This window comes from Pinus tabuliformis, chromosome 4_2 (genome assembly GCF_031772625.1).
Source record: "Pinus tabuliformis cultivar Carrire ecotype Pingquan chromosome 4_2, CPIR1, whole genome shotgun sequence".
Lineage (NCBI taxonomy): Eukaryota > Viridiplantae > Streptophyta > Pinopsida > Pinales > Pinaceae > Pinus > Pinus tabuliformis.
In genome coordinates this window covers 329,036,442-329,062,268 of record NC_142304.1, presented here as the reverse complement: position 1 = coordinate 329,062,268, position 25,827 = coordinate 329,036,442, and the positions used below count along the sequence as shown (strand labels likewise).

At 36.5% G+C, this 25,827-nt stretch overlaps 1 protein-coding gene across 1 annotated transcript in view; it reads right to left on the bottom strand.

Moving 5' to 3' along the window:
- The window catches only part of LOC149169283 (uncharacterized), a 324,296-nt gene that overhangs the window by 285,230 nt on the left and 13,239 nt on the right, over positions 1-25,827 (bottom strand). Inside the window, exons 3-4 of the mRNA XM_089428626.1 lie at positions 12,218-12,553; positions 2,123-2,248 (exon numbers count right to left, since the gene is read on the bottom strand). Coding sequence (XP_089284752.1) covers positions 2,123-2,248; positions 12,218-12,553 — 462 coding nt within the window. The remainder of the gene's footprint in view (positions 1-2,122; positions 2,249-12,217; positions 12,554-25,827) is intronic.

Below are 25,827 nucleotides of genomic sequence, written 5' to 3'. Positions count from 1 at the left end.
TCATTACAAAATCAAGATAAGCTAGACCATGATTGAATATATGAATCAATTCCATAAGTCACAGTGTAGCATCTTTTGAAGTGTGGATTTATTAGTTCTGTTTCAGTACTTTACGCTGTGATTTATTCCTGAGAATCATTTACCTGTTACCCAGCTGTAATGTACATGTAAAATCTGATAAAAAGAGGAGTTCATTCAAACTGGAAAACCATTGCATACAAAATAAAAATCAAATCAACGATAAGATAATTCCAATGACAGTTCACAGCACTTATGGGAAGCTTCATATTAGATTATCACTTTGTCTAGTACAGATTTATACATCATCCTTTTATGTAGGAAATAAGATCTCAAGGCAGTGACTATCAAGCCACTTAAATTTTGTATAGTAATTCTGGAAACTCAAGTTGTTAAATGCCTAAAAGTACATTGTTCATTGGGGTTGATATCTGAACTACAAAATGACCTAAAGCAAACCTTTTGATACATTTTCCAACACATCTACAATAAATGGTCCTATAAGTAGGATCAAAACTGTCCATAGGAAGCCAACTTGTCTTGAATTACTGTACCATTATTTGTGACAGCCTGCAGCCTTTGAACACTTCACCATATCCTTGTCAACCCTATCCATACATGACAGCATAACATTTCCATCATCTGAAATGTATCAATCCTAAATCATAAGAAATGAGAATCATGGGGAAGCCCCCCCAGAGGTGATCTTTTAATCATCCTGAAGTGTGGGAAGAGGAAATTGAGGTAAGAGTGGTAACTCTTTCGAGTTCCAGTTGCCTGTCATCTAGTCGGGATTTTGCACTAATAGTTGACAGATTAAGTGGTCACTACCAACCACTAAAGCCTACTGTAGATGAATTGACAATTAATAGTTGTGAAATTTGAACATTTTATTGAAAACCTCCAATCAACTTGATGTGTTCATCATTTGTGCATTTTATGATCGGAACACCATCTTGTTGCATGTGTTATTTGGAGCACCTATTGAGTGTTTTGACCCTTCTTCTAAAAAAGCATGTGGTGATCGCTCATTTCCTTGGTTTGCATGATTGGAGCACTCTTTTTGATGGAGGACCTCCTATCAACTTGCTCTCTTCAAAATGTGCGCATGTTATGATGAAAAGACCATCTTGTTAGATGTGTTATTTGGAGCACCTATTGATTGTTTTGACTCTTCTAAAAAAGGATGTGGTGATCAATCATTTCCTTGATTTGCATGATTGGAGCACTGTTGTTGATCTCCAATGCTTGCAATGTCATCAGATCCCTTCCAGCTTCTACATGCACCTTGCCATCTTCTAGTCATTTTTTGAGACTCTTCTTTCACAACACTGTGGAACTTGAATCCTTAGTTGATCACTTTTTCCTATGGTCATTTGTTGAAGCCCTTGTCTACTTTCAAGTTTGGAAAAGGTTCTTGTAAAGAATTTGTTGGTTTCTGGGAGATGTTATGAAGGACACCATTGTGAGCTTGTTTGCACCTCGTCATGGTTAAGATTTTGTTGTTTGTATTTATCAGTTTTTGGATACTTACTCAACCAAACATTAACAGGGTGATTTAAAACGTGTACTTGGCTAGATTCTTTTGTACGACATCTTTTTCAAGAGAACATTAAGTGTTGATGTTGGATGTAATATTTACTTGGCCGAATATCCTTTCTACCATCTTTACTTATTAAGTTATTTGTGTTCACAACTCAATCTCAAGGAGGCGTGTTTGAGATGTGAAGGTTAATCACCACTTAATGGACATTAAATGTTATTGCTGTAAGGCCCTAATGCTCTATCACAACTACAATGATTAGAAGGTGGCCCTGATGTTCCCTCTTTAATATGATCGTTAGAAGGTGGCCTTCATGTTCCCTTATTAATATGGTGCTTATAAGATGGCCTAGCGGTCAATAATTAATGCACACCAGGAAATCATGAAATAAAAGCAATTGTTAAAAGTGGACTTTTCCACCCCATCGTCATTTCTCCGCTATAAATCTAGTGTCTAACCTTTATGTGTGACGAACTTATTGTGATTGCACCTTGCATATTTTAAAAAGGTCCACACAAATATATCTTAGAATAGAACATGAGAATCCATATATTACTGTACCTTGCGAATTGAAACTGAATCTGGACAAGTAACAAGCAAATTTACTATGCTCTTTGATATACTGTCCTCATGTGAACGGATAGAATCAGCAAAGCTCCTCAGTAAATATGTTAAGAAGGACACCGTCTGCAGTAAAGAAAACAAAGCCCTTAGTAACAAAATCAATCACTGATACAGATTACTGATTAAAAAATAAAGTCCTGGGATAGAAACTGACACTTTCCTAAATGAAAATGAAAATGAAAACTTTTCTAAGCTTTGCTATAAGATTTTTTTTCTTCAAAAAAAAAGAAAATATACTTTTCCAAAATTGATACATCTTACTATTTTCCAACTGTCATCATGTATCAAGGATAATAAATGAAAAACAACAGCAAACAAGGTCCAAAAACATATATTAAATGTCCATAAGTATCGGAAACTAGGTTAGACTTCTTAGGAAACCAGATGCAAAGAGGAAATGACAAGAAAAAATTTCAAGTAAAACATATCATCTATTAAAACTATCATTTTATTTGGGCATAGACAACAAAATTATAAAATACAATTTATAGCTTAATCTCAATGCATACGTATAAAGATCTTTTATTGCCATAAAAAATTTAAAATACAACATTTAATGGTTTATTTATATTACACAAGACATATGTTTAAGGCTTCAAGAAACAAAATCATCAATTTAAAAATGCCTTGAGACAACAAACCATAAGGCTACCTCTTGACTAAGTGAATATTGAGTGATCATGGCAGTGACTAGACTAAATGAATATCTAGATCACTGTCATCCTCAACCAGTGGTAGACTTGTGTGCTTCCTCCTCCATTGACAAGTGGACAATGTTCGGAAATCCATCTCATTTTTTCAACCTCGTCATCCTTGTCAAGCTATCGTGCATCTCTACATAAACATCAAGTTGCTTTCTTCCACTGCTATAGCCATAGGGTGGCATCTGTATCTAAACTACATTTTCTACCATCATTCATGTGTTGGCAACCTTGGAAAACAATCTAATAAACAAATGTCAAATATCTAACAAAGAAAAGAAATGAATATATAACTCTAATCAAACTAACCCCTTTTTATGATCAATCTTTTTAAAAACTTCAGCAAACTCTTGCTTTAGATCTACATCATATATAGGTCAAAACCTACCAGGAATGTCTTCATATTATTTACGATTCACAAAAAAGGTTTACATATGAAAAGGATTATTTCATTTACACTACATCTGGTTAAGAATAGCATTTGCCTTACGAAGTGAAGCACTAGTCCTTTTGGGCTTTGCAACTATATTTCTAATTTTGTCTACCATGTTGTACATTGTTCAATAAGACTCTCCAAAAGAAGGGAAGATATCATTTATATATCTTATGCCCTCATTTGATTTGGATCCCCTCCATCTCTCCCAATCATTATAATAATTGCAGTGGGCATTTGTAGAGGTCACATACCATTCTACCCATCTGGTTTGTGCAATGAGCATTATTTTTCATTGCTTGATTCAATAAGAAACCTATGTAGATGCTCTATAATTTGGTTCTAGTGAATCATATTCCCATAACTATTTTCAACATTTCATTGTGGTCTAGCAACGACCCAATTATCTACAATATTTTTCAATTTCGCACTATCTCACAACCCATAGTGCACTCTTCTCGCACATACATTGAAAACCTAGTAGCAACATAGCTTTATCTACAAATTTTCAATTGGTCAATGTGCACCTAGCAACCATAGGAATAGCTCTTCACAGCACACATTTCTCTACCAAATGCTTCATCTAAGGGCCTTCCTTATTCTTTGGATTCAAGCCCTTGTTTAAGCCCCTCATTTGTAGATTCTTCATTGTATCTTTGAGCCACTATATCTAGCATTTTCCATTGGCTCATGTGCCCCTATATGCATGCCTTCATTTATATGCTAATATCTATAGCTACCAACCCCTTAACCTTGGTTTGTAGGTTTGGGGCAAGTTTTCTCATCGTGAGATGACATTTGTGGTCCTCGTCCATGTCATTGTGACATCATCATCTACACCCTCAAACTCGTCCACATGGCCCTTATTTGAAAGAGACTAGTGACCCATTAGTGTGGCTTGTTTAACCTCCTTTACTCATCTACAAGTTCATCGAGGAGTTTCATGTCACACTCTCTTCTACACATCTAAAAATCTAAGAGAAGTTTCGTTTCATGCGAAGAGAAAGGGAAACATTGAATAAAATGGCAAACTTTAGAGATTTTCGAAGGCAAGATCCCTTTTACCTTAGCTCTCTCAACTTCATAATTCCATCTTTATTTCCTCCAAATTCTTCCTCTCTCTCCCTTTCCCATTTGTTACTCACATCTAGTATGTCACTCATGTCCATATCCACAACCCTCTCATTCCCAACATAAAACCTTCTTCAAGTATCTCTACAATTTCAACACCATAATATTTTGTAGCTCTAGATGCCATATGAAGGCATAATCACACAATTTTAGGCAACCACCCAAGATCAGGGAGGCTTCCTAACAACTTTCTAGGTCACGCAAATTCTCCACATGGGGTTTAAAACACCATGTAGTTATTGATGTTTATCCAATCATATTTCAATCTTGAAGTAATTAGATCACTTATGGAAATTTACACTTGAACATATTACAACAGCATTTTGTGATCATATACAACAAATTCCTATTCTGGAGGTAGAGAGGGATATTACTTTGTAGGCTTCACAACCAAATCTAAGCACAACAAGATAAAAAACAAGCACTTACATAAAAATTAATGCAAACACAAACACATCCAACTAGAGGATTCCAACCTTCAAACTAAGTTGTTAGTTAAAAACTCGGACACTCAGAATCTACTTCAACAGGTGAACCTAAACAATGAAACTATATCTTCTAAAGTTTAAACAAACTCTCCAAAAGCAAGTTGATCAAAATGAAAGGAAGCACACCCCCCCTCCCCCACCCCCCCTTCGTCAAGTTGTTCATGCAAAATGCATTGACAATGAAAGAGAGGGAAATTTACTCTTGAACATATTACAACAAAATTCTATGACCATATACAATGAAATCCTATTATATAGGTAGAGAGGGGTACTACTTTGTAGAACTTAACAACCAAACCTAAGCACAACAAGATGAAAATCAAGGACTTACATAATCATCAACAGAAACACAAAGAGAAACACATCAAACTAGAGGCCTCCAACTCCTTCAAAATAAGTTGTTAAATAGTAAAAGCTAGCACACTCAAAATTTACTACAACATGAGAACCTAAAGAATGAAACTAAGTCTTATAAACACAAACTCTCCAAAAGCAAGTTGATGAATCATGAAAATCACTTCTTGTTATGAGTTGTAAACAAGAGGAAGCCCCCCCCCATTATTGTCAGGTTGTTTGTGCAAAAAGCATCAACAAAGAAAGAGCAGAAAGAACGAAGGAACATGACCATGGTGTCTAAGGCCTCCCATGAATCTCAAATCACTCCACAACCAAAAACAAGCTCCTACATGACACACTTGAGCTTAATGACATCCCTCCAAATAGGTCCTAGTCGAATTCAAGTGGAAAACTCATAATTCAATTTCAATTTGTTGAATACCACATATAGGCCTTAAGAACAAAAAATTATTATACTTATCTTATTGAGAAGAATGCCAGCTCCCTCTTGATCTTTAGTCTTCTTGCATCCATCAAATCAATTTGTATGATGTGATTCCTTCCTTGCATGAGCTAGGATTTCTTCTTTCAATGGAAGTGCCCAACACTAGGGTTTTGTCCATAAACCTTAGGGCTTTTTTCTTATTCAATGCTTTTTTGTTTGCTAGGGTTTACAAACCCTATATATCCAAAACTCCAAAACCCTAGAATCTTTTTGTTTCCTTTACATGAGACGGAATCCATCATCATCATCAATCAATCAATTATCATCTTGATCTTTAGTCTTCTTGCATCCATCAAATCAATTTGTATGATGTGATTCCTTCCTTGCATGAGCTAGGATTTCTTCTTTCAATGGAAGTGCCCAACACTAGGGTTTTGTCCATAAACCTTAGGGCTTTTTTCTTATTCAATGCTTTTTTGTTTGCTAGGGTTTACAAACCCTATATATCCAAAACTCCAAAACCCTAGAATCTTTTTGTTTCCTTTACATGAGACGGAATCCATCATCATCATCAATCAATCAATTATCATCCTTGGTTCCACCAAAACGAGTAGCTCAACTTCTTCAACCAATGTAGCAGTAGCAATAATAGATTTCATCTAAATAGATCTCAGTGTCCAAATACCCATATCAGCAAGGCTTTTCACAGCATCACATATGTCATCAACACTTTATAACTTTACAACAACAAATTAGTTCAAAATTTCAGTCCAACATATCTTTAATGGTTTGCGTTCTAGGTCTGCTATAGTAATGTCAAGACATCACTACTTCTACAAATGTCTTGAGCATATCAATAGAGCTTTTGATCCCTAAGCTTGAAGAGGAACTCATCCTTCTGTTCCACTATAAGCGTACTTTCTTTATCAAGATATGTTTTCTTCAAAGACAAACTAGTGACAGTGATCCCTTTTTCTCTTCTTGCCTTAATATGCAAAATATATTTCAAGACTAGATATTACTCTTCAAAGACCTATCGGTAATCATATGTAATGCAGGGCTCAAGACCTATCTTGCTTCTTACCATAATTTTGAGATACAATGTAATATTTCCGAAGAGGAGCATAGGTTCGATGTACCATACTTCAGTGAGTAATGATCACATATTTTTTGTATGTGATTGTGACATGTTTTGAGCCATAATCCATATGCACTATTGTCATTTCTTCTTGCCATAAGATATCTATCATGTCCAGGTCAACACTATTTCTTTTGACATTATCGAAGGTTATTAAAGAGTGTGTAGGGACAAAGGATCCCTTCACCATTCATAACTGCCCTTAGAGATACTTTACAGTCCCATGACTAATTCAAATTTAGCCTTACTTTATTGAATCTGGAAATCAATAGTTCCAAGGAGAAACTTTGACACAAGTCTTACTACAAACTTTTAACTAGTCCTATACCTTGTTCTTATTGACAGACATAGACTTCAACAATGTGCTAGAGAATAAATCATTGTTAACAAATTTAGTGATAACAAATACCTTATATTTTGCAAACTTATAGCTTTGTTGGTCTCTTCGTCCAATTCATTTTTGTAGTGCGCTTCTATAAAATAAAGATCTCGTTTGGTGGATAGACAGATCTTCAACACTTTTGCCTCGTCAATATAGATCTTTAAGAGGAACTAGATATGAGCTCCATGAAACACTAGTTTAAATAGATATTTCGAAGCTTCCTTTTTGGTTGCTTGCTCGGAGGCTATATTGGTTCGACTTCTCAAGAGAACAAGAGATTCAGCTTCAGCATTTTCAAGTATCATCTCCTTCAAAAAAAAACTTGCACAATGATTTCAACGTGGTATGATACAAATTTGCTTGCTTCAACTAAAGAAGAACACCTTGGATATGGAATACATCACAATCATCTCTTTATTGACTGAAACATTGACCTTCTAAGCTCCTCGACCTTTCAATCAGAGGTTCTTTGGCTCCCTACAATAGAACCTGAGAATTTTCAGCCTCTTGCAATCAAATTTGGGCTACTGTGACAAATTATGAGAAATCTCGGCCTACTGCAACAAGCCAAGAGGATTTCCTCATCCTATTGTGGCAGATTGAGGTATTCTTTCAGTCAATTTAAACATGCTGAGGTCTATAGATTCGGGTATTTTCTTCCAACATTTATTTTGACCTTAAACTAGGGATTGCAAAACAACACAAGGAAGAAGACTCAAAAGTTCGTCTTGAAGGAAGACCAGTACATCAAGTTATCATCTCTTTCTCTCTCCATTATTGAAGGCTCTTGATTACACATCATCATCTTGAAGAAGAACATCCATCTCTTTTGGAATCTCTTTAATCATCACTTATTTTGGAAGACATCACAAAAGGTAATAGCAAAAGTGTCCTCAAACACAAATTTTATTAATAAGGAAAAAAAAAATTACATAAAATCTACAAGAGCTTACACACAATCACTCAACACCCTTGCAAGTGGAGGGAAACAAGCTTTAAATAAGCTTGTGTCCTAAACTAATTTAGTTATGGATCACTTGTTTTATTTACAAGTGTCCATTTACATTTATTGCATTTCTAACAATAATCCTAATTATTTTCCTAAAATAATTCCTAAGTATCGACACATTTCTAGATGTCATATCTCCTATAACAATTAGTTATTCTAAAATGTCTCCAATATTTAATTAAATATTCTAGATAATAATTAAATATTGGACTCTAAATAATTAAAACATAATATATGTCTTTTGGATCACCTAACAATCCCCCCTTTGATCCAAAAGTACATTACAACAGATACTAAGCTCATCTCTGAACTTAGTGAATTTGATCCTACCAAGTGGTTTTGTGAAGATGTCTAAGATCTGATCTTCTGAAGGACAATATATCGACTTGATGACATCATTTGCAATGAGTGTTCTGATGTAATGATATTTTGTGTCCACATGCTTTGTTTTGGAATGGAAAACTAGATTTTTGGCAACCTTTATGGTTGACTGGCTATCGATGAATAAAGATGTGGCTTTTGTTTGAGGAAAGCCCAAATCCTACAAAACTCTGCATAACCAAACTATCTCACATGTTGCTCCCATGCTGATATATATTATGCTTCTGCCGAAGAAGTGGCCACTGTAGCTTGCTTCTTGCAACTCCAAGAAACTGTTGTTGTCCCCATATTCATCAAATAACCTGATGTTGATGCCCGATCATCGATACTTCAGCAAAATTTGCATTTGAATAACCATCAAGTACAAAATTCTTCGTCTTTTTGTAAAGAAGACCAAAATCTTTCGTTCCTTGGGAATATCTAAGAACCCTTTTTGTTGCATTCTGGTGGCTTTCCCTTGGTTCATGCATAAATCGCGAGAGAATATTGATTGCATAAGATAAGTCTAGACGAGCGGTTGTCAGATAGATCAAGATGCCAATCAACTGTTTGTAAGTAGTATTGTTCACCAATTCCCCCCTTCAAATTTTGAAAGTTCCAAGTTTTGTTCCATTTGGATGAGAACAAGCTTGCAATCTTGCATTCCAAATCTTTTAAGTAGTTTAGATGCATAAGTGCTTTGACTAATGAAAACACTGTGTGGATGTTGCGATACTTCAACTCCAAGATAGTAGTGAAGTAATCCCAAGAAGTCATCTTAAATCCAGCGTGCAACTCCTTTACCTGCATTATATGATCATTATTGTTCCTAGTAATGATCAAGTCATCCAATTACATAACTAAAATCACCAAATTTTTTCCTTATTGGCACACATATAAGGTATCATCAAATTCACTTCGCTTAAAGACAACCTTGAAAAGGTACTTGTCAATTTTTGCATACCAAGCTCATGGAGCTTGTTTCAACTCGTATAAAGCCTTGATTAATTTGCATACTTTGTGTTCTTGTCCTTCGACTGAATCATATATACTTCTTCCTGCAAGTCTCCATTGAAGAAGACACTTTTGACATTCATCTGATGCACTTTCCATCCTTTTTGAACTGATAATGCAAGTACTAATCTGATGATGTTCCATTTTGTTGTAAGCACAAATGTTTTTTCATAGTTGATTCCTTCTTGTTTTACAAAACCCTTGGCAACAAGTCTTGCCTTGTATTTATCAATGTCTACATTTGGCTTATACTTAATTTTGCAAACCCATTTGCATCTGATGGGTTTCACATTTTCAGGAGAGTCAACAAGTTTTCAAGTGTTGTTTTTCATCACTGCATTGTATTCTTCAACCATTGCCTTTTGCCATTCTACATGTTTTACTGCCTCTGTGGAGGGCTTAGTAAAATCATTTGTTATTAAGGCAAAAATTTCTTCATTTCTTTGTGAACTTCGTGTTCCTGTTTTGTTTTGTTCATCTAGCCTTACATCCTTCAAAACTTGAATAGCCCATTTAGGCAGTTGGTGTTGACTTGTATGTGGATCTGAATAATCACCATCACTATAAAATGGATTGATATAAACAGATGTTCTTTGATCATCTTAAGGTCCAGATGAGGCAAGTGAGTTGGATGAATCATTTTTTGAATAGAGCATTTCAATCTCATACCAATGTTGTGTACTTGGTTGATTTTGCATTTTTTTTCTTTTTATCACCCTTACTTTCCAATTTCTATAGAAGATTTTATATCTCTGTAGCACTATTGATTTCTGTTTCATCAAATATAACATCTCTGCTGCCAATAAACTTTCCACTGGACAAAAGACGATATCCCTTTTCATTGGAATACCCAATCAATATACACTTCAAACTTTGTGAATCAAGCTTAGTTCGTTTTTCTTTTGGAACTAAGCCATATCATACTGAACCAAAAATGCTGAGATGTTTTACTCGAGGTTTGAAACCAAACCATGCTTCATATGGTGTAATTCCATCCAAAGAATCATTAGGAGACTTGTTCCTTAAGTAGACTGTTGTGTGTATTGCTTCTGCCTAGTATGAGAGACTTAAATTTTTAAAAGTTAGCATGGATCTTGCCATACCTAAGAAGGTGTGATTCATTCTCTCTACCACTCCATTTTTCTGTGGAGTGTAGACATTTGTAAGTTGTCTTTTGATAACATTGTCCCTGCAATAAGTTTGGAATTCATTGGAAGTGAATTCCCCTCCATTGTCTGTCCTGAGAGTGCCACTTTTCTCTTTAACTTCATTCTCAACCAGTTGGCAAAATGTCTTCAACTTTTCAAAGGTTTACGACTTTTGTTTCAAAAAAAAAGCCAAGTCAATCTACCAAAATCATCAATGAAGAGTAAAAAGTATCTACAGCCTCCTAGAGAATCCTATAGCGGTCCACAAATGTCATTGTGAACCAATTGCAAACACCTGTTTGCACGCCATGAACTTGTTGGAAAAGTCTCTCGACTTTGTTTTCCATAAATGCAAGCTTCACATCTTGCATTTTCTTTCTTAAAAGTTGGAAGTCCTTTAACCATTCCCTGCTTTTGAATTTGAGAGACTTTCAAAGTTTAAATGCCCATATATCTAACATGCCACAACCTTATTGGTGAAATACTTGTACTTGTTGCTCCTGCAAAATCAGACTTTCATGGAATGACTGTTCCTTTCATCCTTAGAAGTTTTCCATCTTCATATCCTGTCATGACTGTCTTCATATTTTGTTTGATGGAATTGATTTTTACTAAGCCATCCTCCATAACAACTTGATGTCCTGCTTGTTGAATCGTGACTAATGACAACAAATTCTTCTTGAAAGTTGGTACATACCAAACATTTGAAATTAGTTTTTCTCCAATGCCAGGAAGAGAAACTTTTACTACACCTTTTCCACAAGGAGTGTGTCTTGTATCATCTGCTAGAAAGATTGAATTGAGTTGGCACTGTTGAAAAGTCCAAAAGAAGTCACGTCAAAAAGTCATATGTTGTGTTTCCCCTGTATCTAAGATCCAAGCATCTTCATAATCACTTTTAAGATATGTGGAGACCTGTAATGTTGTTGATTCTAAACTTTGAAGTGTAGTGAAGACATATTCTGAAGCTTATAGCATGACTTTCAAATATAGATGTGCCACTTTATGCCATAACGATCAATGATAAGTGTTTCCAGTAAATCAACAAAAAGCTTTTGATAAGTCAAAAACAGAAGATTGATCAAGCACTAGTTCTTGCATTGCCTAACTTGTAAAAGCCTTTCAAAGTGGAGATAGACACAAGTGGATATGCTATGATTGGAAACTAATGACAAACTTTTATCTTGTCATTCAAACATTGATTTTCGAAAAGGCAAAAAAAATGTATTTGGTCACAAGTCCCTTAATGACCTGAGGTTGGATAAAGATTACATCCATGCACATATTTGATTTGTATATACAACGAAACTAATATGACACAAATTTTTACCTCATTTAAGAATTGATTTTCAAAAAGAGAAAGAAAAAAGACACAACTGAAACATTATAACTGAACTTTGATGTCAACAATCTAATAACAAAAGCAACAGCTGATGGATGACCTCACCTTCACCTGCGCACCTTTCAGTTCAACATAATGATTTTTCAAGTTGGGTGGAACATGCTGGGGTCCAGGAATGGATATGGCATTGACCATCAAAGGTAGGAGAAGAGGTATATTACTGTGCACATAAAGGTTAAAAAGAAACATCACAATCAATGGGCATTCTGTCACAATTTTAAAGGACCGAGTGCTTGGATTCAATTGCCCAGGATTTGGCCCTCCAGGTGGTCTTTGTGGACCAATATATCCAATGGGATGTTGGCTAGCTGCCAACTGACTGTCACTTCCACTTGAATCGTCAAAAAAGTAATTAACAGTAGCTTTGAAGTTCTGATAAATCTGCAATTTCCCACATGGTAAAACAAGAACATGGTCAGTGTCAATTCCATAATAAAATAGAATGTAGAAGAAATGCAAAAAACTTTAGTAAAATGCACCTCTAGTTCTCTTTGTTCTCTAAAAAACAAAATCGAGCAAACACCATAGAAAACAATTCAACATGCACACCATCTTTATTCAATGGAGAAATCAACAAGAACAATGAACAATACTCCTAGGCCTAAAAAGCATTTTCATAACAGATAAAAGCCTATAATAATTCAATTAGAGAACAAAGCATCCATGCCAAGTAAAATCATATAATTCTGTTTTAAGAAACTATGCAGCCAACGAACAAACTAGAAATTAAACAAGTACAAAAATCTAAAAACAAAATTAAGATTGTTTCAAACATACACAAGTAACCAACCAAGTACAGTATATCTGAAACTGAAATTGAAATTGTTTCATTTTAAACTCGAGGTAAACAAACATCCAGACATTCGGGTGTGGAAGACAGCTGGCACATTGGCTTCTTCAGATTCAACAGGCCATAAAGGTTGGGCCACTTCACTGAGAGACTAGATTGCAGTCCCTGCATGCTGCTTGATGTAAGATTCTTATGCTTACAAACTACTCCATACATCATAAATTACTAACTTCCATCATGCTAACTGTTTCCTATTCTAATTCTAAATCATTTTCTTTTAAAATCACTGCCTAATTTGGATGATTTCAATCATAGCAACACAACACAATTTTCTTTAATGGTGGAAGAAAAATTCATTCGATTACCATCTCAGCTGTCAATCATTTGGAGCAATTCAAATATGATATCAGACAGCATTGATTTCTATGACTTGGGAAATGGCCTCAAATTCCCTCCCATTTCATCTTTTGATTAATTGGTTATGACTCATCACTACATCTTGTATGAGGCTTGGAACACACATTGTCAAATTTTACCTTTATTTTCCAACATGTAAAACTCACAAGTCTCATACCAAGTAAATTCATTTCTACTATAATCTGTATTGTATTTTGCTAGTTCATGAAAGGGGAAAGAATTAATGAAATTGCATTTGCCTGGGCACTTCCATGCCACCAAAGTTACATTTTTTCAGTGTTGCAAATCTCGGACACAGGAAAAACTCAGCAGGGGCAATCAACTTGGAAAAAAATCGGCAAAGACAGGGTGAGCATTAAAAATGTAAAATATATTCAGTTTTTTCATTTAAATTTACATAAAATTTACAAAAATACAACATCAAATATCACATTGCCATGAAAAAATTGTTGAGAGTGACTAGTCTCCAATTTTTCCCCTTTGAAACACACGAGAACACTCTTCTCATCTTAAAACCAAGCAACAGAAGTGACAATGAGAAATCATACAAGAAAAATTGCCAAAGCAGGCTTTTTCTTCTCTTTGGGCAATGTTGTTGCAAACCCCAGAGGTTTTTCTTAAAAAAAAATGAGAGATGATCAATAATAAAGCCTGGCCATACAATCAGACAATGAAGGATAGGAATAGACTCTGCCTTACTGTGAGAGCTTGGAACTGAATAAGTGAGCGAATTTGATTAGCAAATGCCAACGAGTCAACACTAGACACTATAATAATTGATTGATAGAAAATTTTCTCCAGTGTCCTGAACAAGAATAGAAGTATAAACTAAAACAAAAGTAACAAAATAAGGTAAGATGAGATAATTTCACAATGTCCCCAAATTACCAAAAAAGTTAAGTCAATGGGACTCAAACGTACAATCAGTAATAACTTATCATAGGAATTCTGAGGCTGAAAACTACAAGAACAAAGATAAAACAAGTATAAGAGTGGAAGTAAATAGCAAAAAGAGAATAAACTAGTCATCTTTAGGTACATAAATGTAGTAGTAGAAAAGATAAAATAACAACAGTATTTCATTAATGTCCAAAATATGACCACAAAGTAGGTCAATGGGACTAAGATAGTACATCCAGTGCCAGTACAAAATCACAATGCAAAAGCATCTCCTAGATCAATGCTATAAGAGTCATGCTAAAAGAGAAAACTGTTGGATTCAAAGAGTCAGGCTACTCTGAAGAGTTAAAAGCCTACAGATTGTTTGGTCCAATCAAACACGAAATTATCGCCAAGAGAAATGTTATATTTGACGAGAAGACCTCAAATATTACTCTGTTGAACTCCTCTTCCAGCGTATTGAGCAGTGACCCCAAATATTACTCTGTTGAACTCCTCTTCCAGCGTATTGAGCAGTGACCCCGTGGAGAGATTTTGCAAAACTCTATACCCGCTAACTATTATACAAGGTCATTTAAGTGACAAAACTTAAAGTTGTTGTGCTTTTAAAAGTAAAATACAAAAAGGTATTTTGAATAATATTTTATTAATAAGATGGAATGTACAAGTGTCATTGAATGTTACAATGAGGGCGTGCTTATATACCTAGGCAGGTGTCCCTTAATGATTGGGCATGTCTTTTAGACATGCCTTTTCACTTAACTAATGACTATTTAAAATAATCATTATTTTGATTATTTATTATTTACATTTATTTGTATTTATTTTAATTTATATAAATTCATTCATAACATTGCCCCTTTCTTCAAAAGCTTTGGCCTCAAAGCTTTATCATTGACAATTTCCTTAATTCGCATATGTCATTTCATATGTAATCCGTCATTAGTAGCTTTCTCGGCACAATTTTATCCATTCTCCTTTTTCAATTCAATTATTTATTTATTTTTATATATATATCATAGTTTTAAAACCAGGCCAGTCTGAATCAGACTCGGCCTGGTCAACTAAGCCAGACCCCAGCCCGAGTTGGCTCAGTAGAAAAACCGGTTCGAAGGTCGGTCCGTTACCGAGCCGGACACCGGCTCAGCCTGTTCAGTAACAAACCCCATCATAAACAAGTCAAGCCAGTCTGCAGGGGAAAAGTGAGGTGGAGGGGGCATTCACACGTTGAAACAACACTTCGCTAATATTAGAGGCCAAATTGTTCTATGTGCGGCACCAGCAGAACAGATTGGGGAAATTAGGGAGTAGTCGCTAGAAAATTTTGGGAAGTTTGAGGAAGAAAAAGCTAGGCAAAAAGAAATAGAGTCTGAAATAGAGAGGAAGAGGACTATAAAACACATGATGGCTGCCAACCCCAATTTTGATTATGAGGGCTCTTCATCTATCCCTTGCACTGATGCATCCAACCCCTTTCACTATGTTCCTCCCTCTTTGGAGTCTGTTCAAGAAAAGAGTAAGGGTAAAATCAAAAAGAAGGGTGATATCAAAAGTTATTTCACAGTCACACCCTCCTCTCCCTCTAATAGTGCACATGGTCCTGAAGCTCATAGAGGTCAAATGCAGCCTACTTTAGATGACCATTGGAAGAAAGAATTGAGAGAAATTGCTTGTGATTACATAGCTAGATGGCGGTATGATGTTGATATCCCCTTCAATGCTTCTCGTTCACCATATTATGAACCTATGTTTGATGCCATATTTGCTACTGGAAAGGGCTTCAAAGGCCCTACTATGCATGAGTTAAGGGGATCTCTTTTGCAAAAAGAGGTTATGTCCATTGATGAATATTTGAAAGATTTCAAAAGCTCATGGGTGAAAACAGGATGTACCATCATGTCAGATGGATGGATTAATCAAAGGAACCGTACCATCATAAATTTTCTTATCTTTTGCCCACAGGGAACCATGTTTCTAAAATCAGTTGATGCATCTGATAAGGTGAAAGATGCACACTTGTTTCAGCTTTTGGATGAGGTTGTTGAACTAGTGGGGGTGGCTAATGTTGTTCAGATCATCACAGATAATGCCTTTAACTATGTTTTTGTTGGTAAAATATTAGAGGAAAAACACAAAACCATCTTTTGGACCTGTAAAAATTGGAAACTAGGGCCAAATTCCACCTTGGGACAGCTCATTTGATGGAGACGATGATTGCATTGGATTCCTCTTTTCAAGAGGTCCAAGATTGATAAAACGATCATCTCATTCAGACAAGCAGAAATGTGATTTCGAATTTAATCCCTCACATGTGCAAATTGTTCAAGTCGAGTTCATCATTATGTAGGCCCAAGAAGCCCAATGGATGTGTCTCTTCACCCACAACAAAGTGTATAAATAGAAGAGACCTCACACCTCATTTGGACATCCATCACTCACACATTCTTCTCTCTTTCTTCATCAAATTGGTTTGTACAACTTGGGCAGCTTCTCTATCTCTCACATGTGCTGCTAGGAGGACAGAATTTATGGGCTAAATCACAGAACCGAAATTGCAGAATTTCAAACAGTTTGACCAACGTTGACCAAGGTTGTTCTAACCAATTTTGACTGCGGTTTTGAGGGCAGAATTTCTATTTTCTTAGGCCGCATTGAATGGCACAGAAATCAAAGTTTTCTGGGTTGTTTGACCTGCGTTGACCGCAGGCCTGTTTGCCCGCAGAGTTAACCGTAGGTTGACCGAATTAGACCATATTTTTGTGATTGTTTTGGGTTGACTTTGACTACTACTAGAGGCCAAATTTGATTGCCTTTGACCAAGCTTCAAAGGAGGTGTTTGACTGTTGTTTTAACCAACATTGACTTTCTGGTTAGCGCTGAAGTTTGACTGCAGTTCACTGTAGAATTTGACAAGGCTTTATGACTTCGTATTAGGCAAGTCTATTTGATTTTTGTACTCTCTCTCTCTGTTGAAGTATTGATGAATAATAACAAGAAGTGATCAAAGGGTTTTCCCCACATTGGTGTTTTTCCCTGGCATTTGCCAAATCCGGTGTTCTCTTGTCTTGGCTTGTCTTCTACATTTTGTTTTATGTTCTATCTGCATTTACTGTCGATGTGATTAATGGTTAATGTGATTGCTACTAGAAATAATTGGAAATTGTTATTGGGTTGCTAAAGGAACATTGAAGTAAATTGTGCTAAGCATAGAGCATACCATTGTTATCTAAAAATAACATGGTATCAAAGCACGGGTGAACACAAAGCCCAAGCAAAATTCAAAAGCAATCACTAAGGAAAGTTGTTGGACAAGAATATCGGTCTAGTTTCAATGTAAACTACATCATACTTCAAATACGAGGACAAGCTTAAGGACAAACTCGACTATCATGCTTGAAATATGTCTCTGGATTTGACTTTGGAAGAGAAAGATGTTATGGAGTATGTAAAGGGAAGAGTGGTGGAGCCTCCTTCAAATGCACTCGTTGCTGCAAAAACAAAGTACAAGAAAGGTGAGGTCAAAGTTACGAAAATTATTGTAGACTCCATTCAAAAGCATTTGGTTGCCTATATTTCTGATTTGGAAACATCTAAGGAGATGTATGACAAGCTAGTTGTGATGTTCAAAGTAAACAATGCAAATCAAGTCCTCTTTCTCAAGAACAAGTTGAAAGACATCAAGATGGATAGAGGAGAGTCCATTCAATCCTACTTCATGAGGATTACCGAAATCAAGAATGACCTTCTATCTATTAGACAAGTTGTTGGTGACAGGGAGCTCACTCTTATTGCACTTGGAGATCTTACAAGAGAATGGGATGTGTTTAACACCACCATCCTCAACAATGACAGGATTCCGAGTTTTGATGAATTATTGGCTAGATGCACTGAAGAAGAAATAAGGATGATGGAAAGAGATAAGCCCTCAAATGGAAATAATCCTATCGCTTTCTCCGCTCATGCTAAAAGGAAGAACAATGTTGGTCCAAGAAGACAAGGTCAAGGATTTAAGTCGGGATTCAAAGAAGGAAGAAAAGGAAGATGCTTCAATTGCAACAAGTTTGGCCACTATGCTAGAGAGTGTCCTCACAAGAAGGATACTCCAAGGGATGATGAAAACAACAACCACAACAACTACAAAGGCAATGGCAATCAAAGGAACAACAAGTTCAACAATAAAGGAAAGAGGAATGCTCCTGCTGCTCGATATGGAAATGGTCGTCCTCCCAAAAGGTCGAGAAACTCCAAGTATGAGGAAACTAATGTTGTACATAAGCAAAAAGAATTTTATCTCATTTATGCCCTCGCCACTACCTCTACTCCAAACACTTTGGATAATTGGTTGATTGATAGTGGTACCTCAAGGCACTTCATTGGGTACAAGGAGGCCCTATCAAAATTTGGCTGAAAAAAAAAAGACAAATTTGGAGATCATACCTGGGGACAATCACTTTTCACTTGAATCAAGGTCAAATCCTTCACCTACAAGAAGTATTGGATGTACCTGATTTGAAAAAGAACCTGGTATCTATTAGTGCAATGAAAGATAAAGGCTTCAAGGTAACATTTGTTGATGGGAAGGAACTTGAAAGATGCATTTACACTTGGATTTAGGGTTGAAGGTCTCTATCAGGTTGGAGGAAGTCCTTTAGGAGCTATGACTTGTGATACTTCTCTTCAATCTGAATTATGGCACTGAAAATTTGCTCACCTTCATTACAAAGCCTTACCTTACTTAAGGAAGATGGTCACAGGTATGCTCGAATTCAACATAGATCATGAAGGAGTTTGTCAGGGTTGTGCAACTTAAAAACATACAAGAGGACCATTCCCTTCAAGTGAAAGTTAAGCTATCGATATTCTTCAATTGGTTCATTCTGATCTATCAGGTATGCTGCCCGTAACATCTTTGCGAGGATACTTGTACTATGCAATTTTTGTGGATGATTTCTCTCGCAAAACATGGATCTATTTTTTGAAGAAGAAGGACAAAGTGTTCAAATGGTTCACCTCCTTCAAAGCCTTCGTCGAAAATCAAACAAGGAAGAAGATCAAAATATTGAGGACCGATAACGGAACCTAATATAAGTGAAATGAATTCAATGACTATTGTAGAGACGCTGGAATGAAGAGGGAGACCACTATTGCATATACTCCTGAGCAAAATGGAGTTGTTGAAAGGAAGAATCGAACAATCATAGAAGCTACCCACGTTATGCTTCATGACCAAGGCCTACCGAAGTTCTTATGTGGAGAAGCTGCCAACAATGTTGTATATGTTCAAAATAGGTACCCGCATCAAGCATTGGACTTCAAGACACTCAAAGAAATTTTCACCAATAAGAAACCTAATGTTTCTCATTTTAGAATTTTTGGTTGTCATGTATATTTTCATGTGCCGAAAGAGAAAAGAAACAAGCTAGATGCATCTGGGAAGAAAGGAACTTTTGTTGCTACAATGAAACTTCAAAGGTATATAGAATCTATGTGCCTAGTGAAAGAGAAGTGGAAATAAGTCATGATGTCACCTTCGATGAAGATTCTACCCTTGAGAAAGTCAGAGATCTTCCTATCCCTAGGAAGGATAATGATGATGAGGCAGGAAAGAAGGATGCATATTCGACAGATGATCTAATGTCCGATGTTGAAGGCCCGATGGATCCCACTAATCCACCTCCTAAGCCCTCTACATCAAGGAAAAGACCTTTATGGCTCAAAGATACTCTCAAAGATGCTAAAAGACATGTTGCACCCAGGGGGACATTTCGTGAAAGCAAGAAGCCAAACAGGTACCAAGGGTGCTTAGCTGCTATGAGTACCATTGTTCAATCTGAGTCATGTACGTTCGAAGAAGCCATGAAGCACCAAGTATGGAAGGATGCTAAGAATGAAGAATATGAATCGATCATGAAGAATGATGTATAGGATGTGGTTCTTAAACCCAAAAACAAGTCAATGGTCACTTCAAAATGGCTTTATAAAATCAAACATGGAGTTGATGGGAGTGTTGAAAAGTTCAAGGCAAGGTTCGTTGCTCGAGGCTTCTCTCAAAATGAAGGAGCGGACTATGATGAGATATTTGCACTGGTTGCTCGATACACCACTATCTAATCCACCATTGCTCTTGTTGCCTCTGAAAGGATGGAAACTACACCAAATGGATGTCAAAACTGCATTCTTGCATGGCTCGCTTAAGGAAGAAGTCTATGTAGAGCAACCTGAAGGGTTCGAAGTTCAAGATCGAAAAACACATGTATGCAAGTTGAAGAAAGCCCTCTATGGGTTGAAGCAAGCCCCTGGAGCTTGGTATGAGATAATTGATAGCTATCTTATGAAGTTGGGTTTTACAAGGAGCGAAGATGACCCTAACCTATATTTCAAGGTTGAAAATGACATGCCTCTCATTCTGGTCCTTTATGTGGATGAGCTCTTTCTGACAAGTGCATACCCTCTCATTTATCAATGCAAGAGGGATTTGGCTTCTGAATTCGAGATGAAGGGCCTAGGTTCGATGCACTACTTCCTAGGCTTGGAGGTCTAGCAAAAGCCAGGTGAGATTTTTCTTTCTCAAGGAAAATACATTGTGAAGCTACTCGAGAGATGTGGGATGGTGGAATGCAAGTATGTGTCTACTCCGATGGAACTCAACTTCAAGAAGCTATGTGGAAGTGTTGTTGGGCCCGAATTGGCAAATCCTTCCAAGTATCAACAACTTGTGGGGGCCCTGATGTTCTTGGTAAACTCTCGTCCTGACATATGCTTCGCTGTGAATACACTGAATCAATTTATGGTCGAGCCTCATCACATACATCGGATTGCTGCTAAGAATCTCTTTATATCTCTGGGGCACAATCAACTATGGTTTGAGATACACAGCTGGGAATTTGAGGCTACATGGATATACTGATGCTAACTGGGCTGGCAGTGTGGTGGATCGTAAGAGCACGTCTGGATGTTGCTTCTCATTGGGGTTTGCTTCAATATCTCGGACGAGCAGGAAGCAGAAATCGATCGCTTTAAGCACCACCAAGGCCGAATACATTGCAGCTAGTATGGCCTGTTGTGAAGCTATTTGATTGATGAAGCTCTTCAGTGAGCTATTTGAGCACATGATGGATACCACCGTGATCTTCTGCGACAACCAAAGCGAGATTCGCCTTTCAGAGAATCTCGTGTTCCACTACCGCTCCAAGCACATTGATATTAGGTACCACTTTATCCGAGATATGGTACAACGAGGAGCAATAAGGCTCCAAACATCAAGACAAATGAGCAGGTCGCAAGCATTCTCACAAAGCCCTTAGGGAAAGTCAAATTCTTAGCCTTCCGTGAGAGACTTGGAGTCATGGAAAGACCCTCATATGAGGGTCCCGCATGAGTTGGACATTGAGCTCTGGGAGTTCCTGGGGGCTTGGGGTACTTCTTGGAGCTATGAGCGACCATAGGGTGAGTGGTTCACCTTCCCCTAGTGGTGCGCTATGTACAGGGTGAGTGGTTCACCTTCCCCTGTGATACCCCATGATGGTTAACATGTGTGTAGGGTGAGTGGTTCACCTTCCCCTACGATTGCGGACACATGTATGTAGGGTGAGTGGTTCACCTTCCCCTACGATTGACATAAGTACCTTTGGCAAAAACCTAGCAAGGATTGCAAGGGAAGCAGATGAGCCAGGTAAACAATTTCAATTTCCAAATTCTTATTTTGTTAAATTGATTATAATTTGAAAGTTGGATATAATTTGTTGAACTAACTCATTACACAACTATGTTTTTTGCAGCACAATGGTGGGAGGCATTTGGTAGCCATTGTCCTCAATTGCAAAAGTTTGCAATCTGTATTTTGAGTCAAACTTGCAGTGCTTTTGGGTGTGAGCGCAATTGGTTCGTCTTTTAGAGGATTCACAAGAAGAAGAGAAACGCTTTGTTACAAAAACGATTAAATGATCTAGTCTGTGTCGAATACAACCTCCAGCTAAGACGCAACCAATTGCTAAACAAAAGACCTGATACAAATCCCATTGTGTTGGAAGATATTGATCCATCATCATATTGGGTAGTGGAGAATCAACCAGCTAAGTTTGACCCTGATGAGGATATTGGTGTTGATTTGGATTTGGATATGGAGGCATTGCAACAGAATGTTCAATTAAATGCAAATCCACTAGTAATAGCCCCAAGTCTTCCAGTTGCATGCACTTCCTTTACTGAGCCACGATGCAAGCACATAGCTCATCTATCTCAATGTGTAGCTACTGCGCCTGCTAGTGCTACTACTTCTACAGTTGCAGTTGGAGATCTTGATGAGGAGGAGGAGCCATGGGTTTCCCCGTCTGACTCTAATTCAGAGTCTGAGCCAAATGATGTTGGCTTCTCTGGCAGTAGTAACTAGTGATGTTTAGTTGTAGTGCCATTTGGAGCCTCCTTGGTTATGTGTTTTTGTTCTGATCTCTATATATTACATGTATTGGACAGTGCACTGGGTGCCATTTTGATATAATAGATATATTCATGAACATACTTTGATCATATGTTGTCCTCTCCCAATATTCTAATATGCTTTGAGTTTGGAAACATGAATGAAAATCTTTAAAAATATGTTTTTTCATAAAAAAAATAAAAAATGTTTAATGTATTTTTTACAAAAAACGAGTCATTGAAATCAACTAGGCAGAGTCGGAGTCGACCCGCGACCGGTTCTGAATCCCAGTTGAAGTTTTTAAACTATGATATATATATAACTGTATAAAAAATTATCATAATGTAACCTTTTTTTTTCTTTTCCAAAGCATTTTTTTTGTTCAAGCTTTGTGAATTCTTCCTCTAATCTCTTTATGTGTCTGTGTATTACCTTGATGCTCTTCAGTACTAAATAATCTTCCACACGCTTGACAACTTATTTTGCAATTTTTTTGGATATATGTATAATCAATATCGTTTAGACAAAATGGACATTTAGTCCAAAATAATGATTGTTGTGTGGAACTCATCTTCCAATCTTTTCTTGGCTTCTTTGAAGTATATTTCCTTTAGACTCTTTGCTTTAGAATATTGTTGAAGTATATATTTCTTTACTTTTGAGTTGAATTGGGAATTTTTTTAATCACCTTTTTATACCTTTATTCAACTTTTTATTTAATTAATAATAAGCTCTCTAACTTCTTTTTAATATATATATATATATATATACATATACCAATAAATTTTCCTTTTGTATAAAAACCTTCACAATTTCCCCTTTCCTTGTATTAAGCTTTAATTCCTTCCTTTAAATATAGCTCTATACTTTTAAATATAGTATATAATATTAATATGATTTGTTTAATCACATTGAACAGATGCAACTTGTTTTTCCACTGATTTGATAGCAATTTGGTACGGATACATCGCACTATTATGGAAGTCGTAACCCTTTACCAATGTAAAGTTACCTGTAACCCTCGAGAACGAAGTTGATCGGTGAACTTTCTCCACTGTAATTAGCAGTCGACAAGATTAATTCAATGAATGTAGCGGGTTTGGGCAGTGATGCAGGGCAGACGACGGTTGCGGTTAGAATGGCGGTCGAACTGGAGACAGTAGAGTGATCGAACAACATTTGTAATGTCGTTTGATTAGCAAAAACCGGTAAATGGTGGCAATTGTAGCAGGAGGAGCCGATTGCGGGTGGCCAAAGGGGGCTTGTTACAGTTTGACAGTGATCTGGCGGTGACTAGTCAAGGAACCCTATGGTAATGTTTGACGTCGGCAGCCGATAGGCAGCATCGAGGGGCTTAGGTAACCCACAAGTTGCAGTGGATGTGTTCGCTTGGTTGATGGTTGACAGTGTAGATGAAGGCGGCGAGGTAATTTGTTTCTTTTCTTTTCTTTTCTTTTCTTTTCTTTTTAAATATATTTTATATGATTTGTTTTTCAATTTTTATATATATTTTTTCTAGACTTTTTTTAATTTGTATATTTTTTTAATAATAATTTTTTTTCAATTTTATTTTGTTTTTAACCTTTTTTTCTTATATATATATATATATAGAGAGAGAGAGAGAGAGAGATATTTGTTTAATTTTTTTTAAGTTCTTTTCAATGACCAAAGGCCTGACGGTGAATTCGACAAATAGATAATCTCCAACTATATAGCGAAATGCTTGATCGTGACAACACTACGTTGACGAAGACTTCAATGGCCAATGATCAAGATCGAAGAACGTGGCTCTAATACCAATGTAACGAACAAAGTTCGTATTCGCAACAAAGTAATCTTCAAAAGACTTGAAAGACGTAAACATCCATAGTAGGACAAGTAATAATATATTGAATAGTATATAAAAGAATTGATGTGATGATTACAAATGAGGGTGGGGGGCTGCTTATATACCCTAGATAGGTGCCCCTTCACTATTAGTTAGTTAATCATTAATTATGATTATTAATATTTACATTATTTTTATTATTTTTATATAAATTTTATTCGTAACAACCATCTACTGCACAGACAACTCATATTCATAACCAACTTGAACTCGAACTTCCACAACAAAATCAACCACAAGTTTTGGAACCTTTGTTCAAACCATCAATGTTGACTTTGGTGTAGGAACTCCTTGTACATGCAAGATTTTTCTTCCCAAATGGACAACTAAGACAATTGAAGATGTTGGTGTTGATGTGGTACACGTAAATGACTCCAAGAAAACAAAAGTGATAAACAGTGAGGCGGTGTTGCTCTAGTGGCAAAAGTGCTAGAGGCATGTGATTCTGATAATGTGCAAAAGGTCAACCTAAATGGGAGAATGCTATCACTAATGAATATCACTCTGTGATGAAGAACCAAACATGGAATTTAGTTCATCAACTACAAGCAAAGAATCTAGTGGAGTGTGGATAGGGTCTACAAAACCAGGTTCACGTCCAAAGGTGGCTATCGAAAGGCATAAGGCTCATTTGATGGCAAAGGATTTTTCTTGGCAAGAACTCATCAACTACATTAAGAAGATTACTTGATCAATATCATTTCCTGATGAAGAAACAGACATGGAATTTAGTTCCTCAATTGCAAGGAATGAAAGTGGAGAAGTATGAATGGGTCTACAAGACCAAGTTCACAACCAAAGATGTTGATGACGATTATTACACCAGCAAAAAATGGAGCAATGTACAAATTTAGCAACAATAAGACAATCTCAAACCTTCTCATTAAGAAAACCAATATTTATACATGCTCATAAGCAAATCCTCAATTCAATCATTTCCTACAAACTCTCAACAATTTTCCTACAACCTCTTCACAAATCTCTCAACTAATAATTCTCTATCTTAAAATTAAGCATTGTAACAAATTCATAACAATAATAATTCTTGAATATGACAATATGATCCAGTGTTTTAAAAGCCGGCCGGCTCGGAACCGACTCGGCCAAGTTGGTTCGAGTCGGTAAAAAAATTTGTGACTCGGCCGTCAAACCAGTTCAGTCGGCCGAGTTAAGACTAACTCAGCCGAGTCAATCTTAACTCGGCCGACTCGGCCGGGTCAGTCTTAAGTCAGCCGACTCGACCG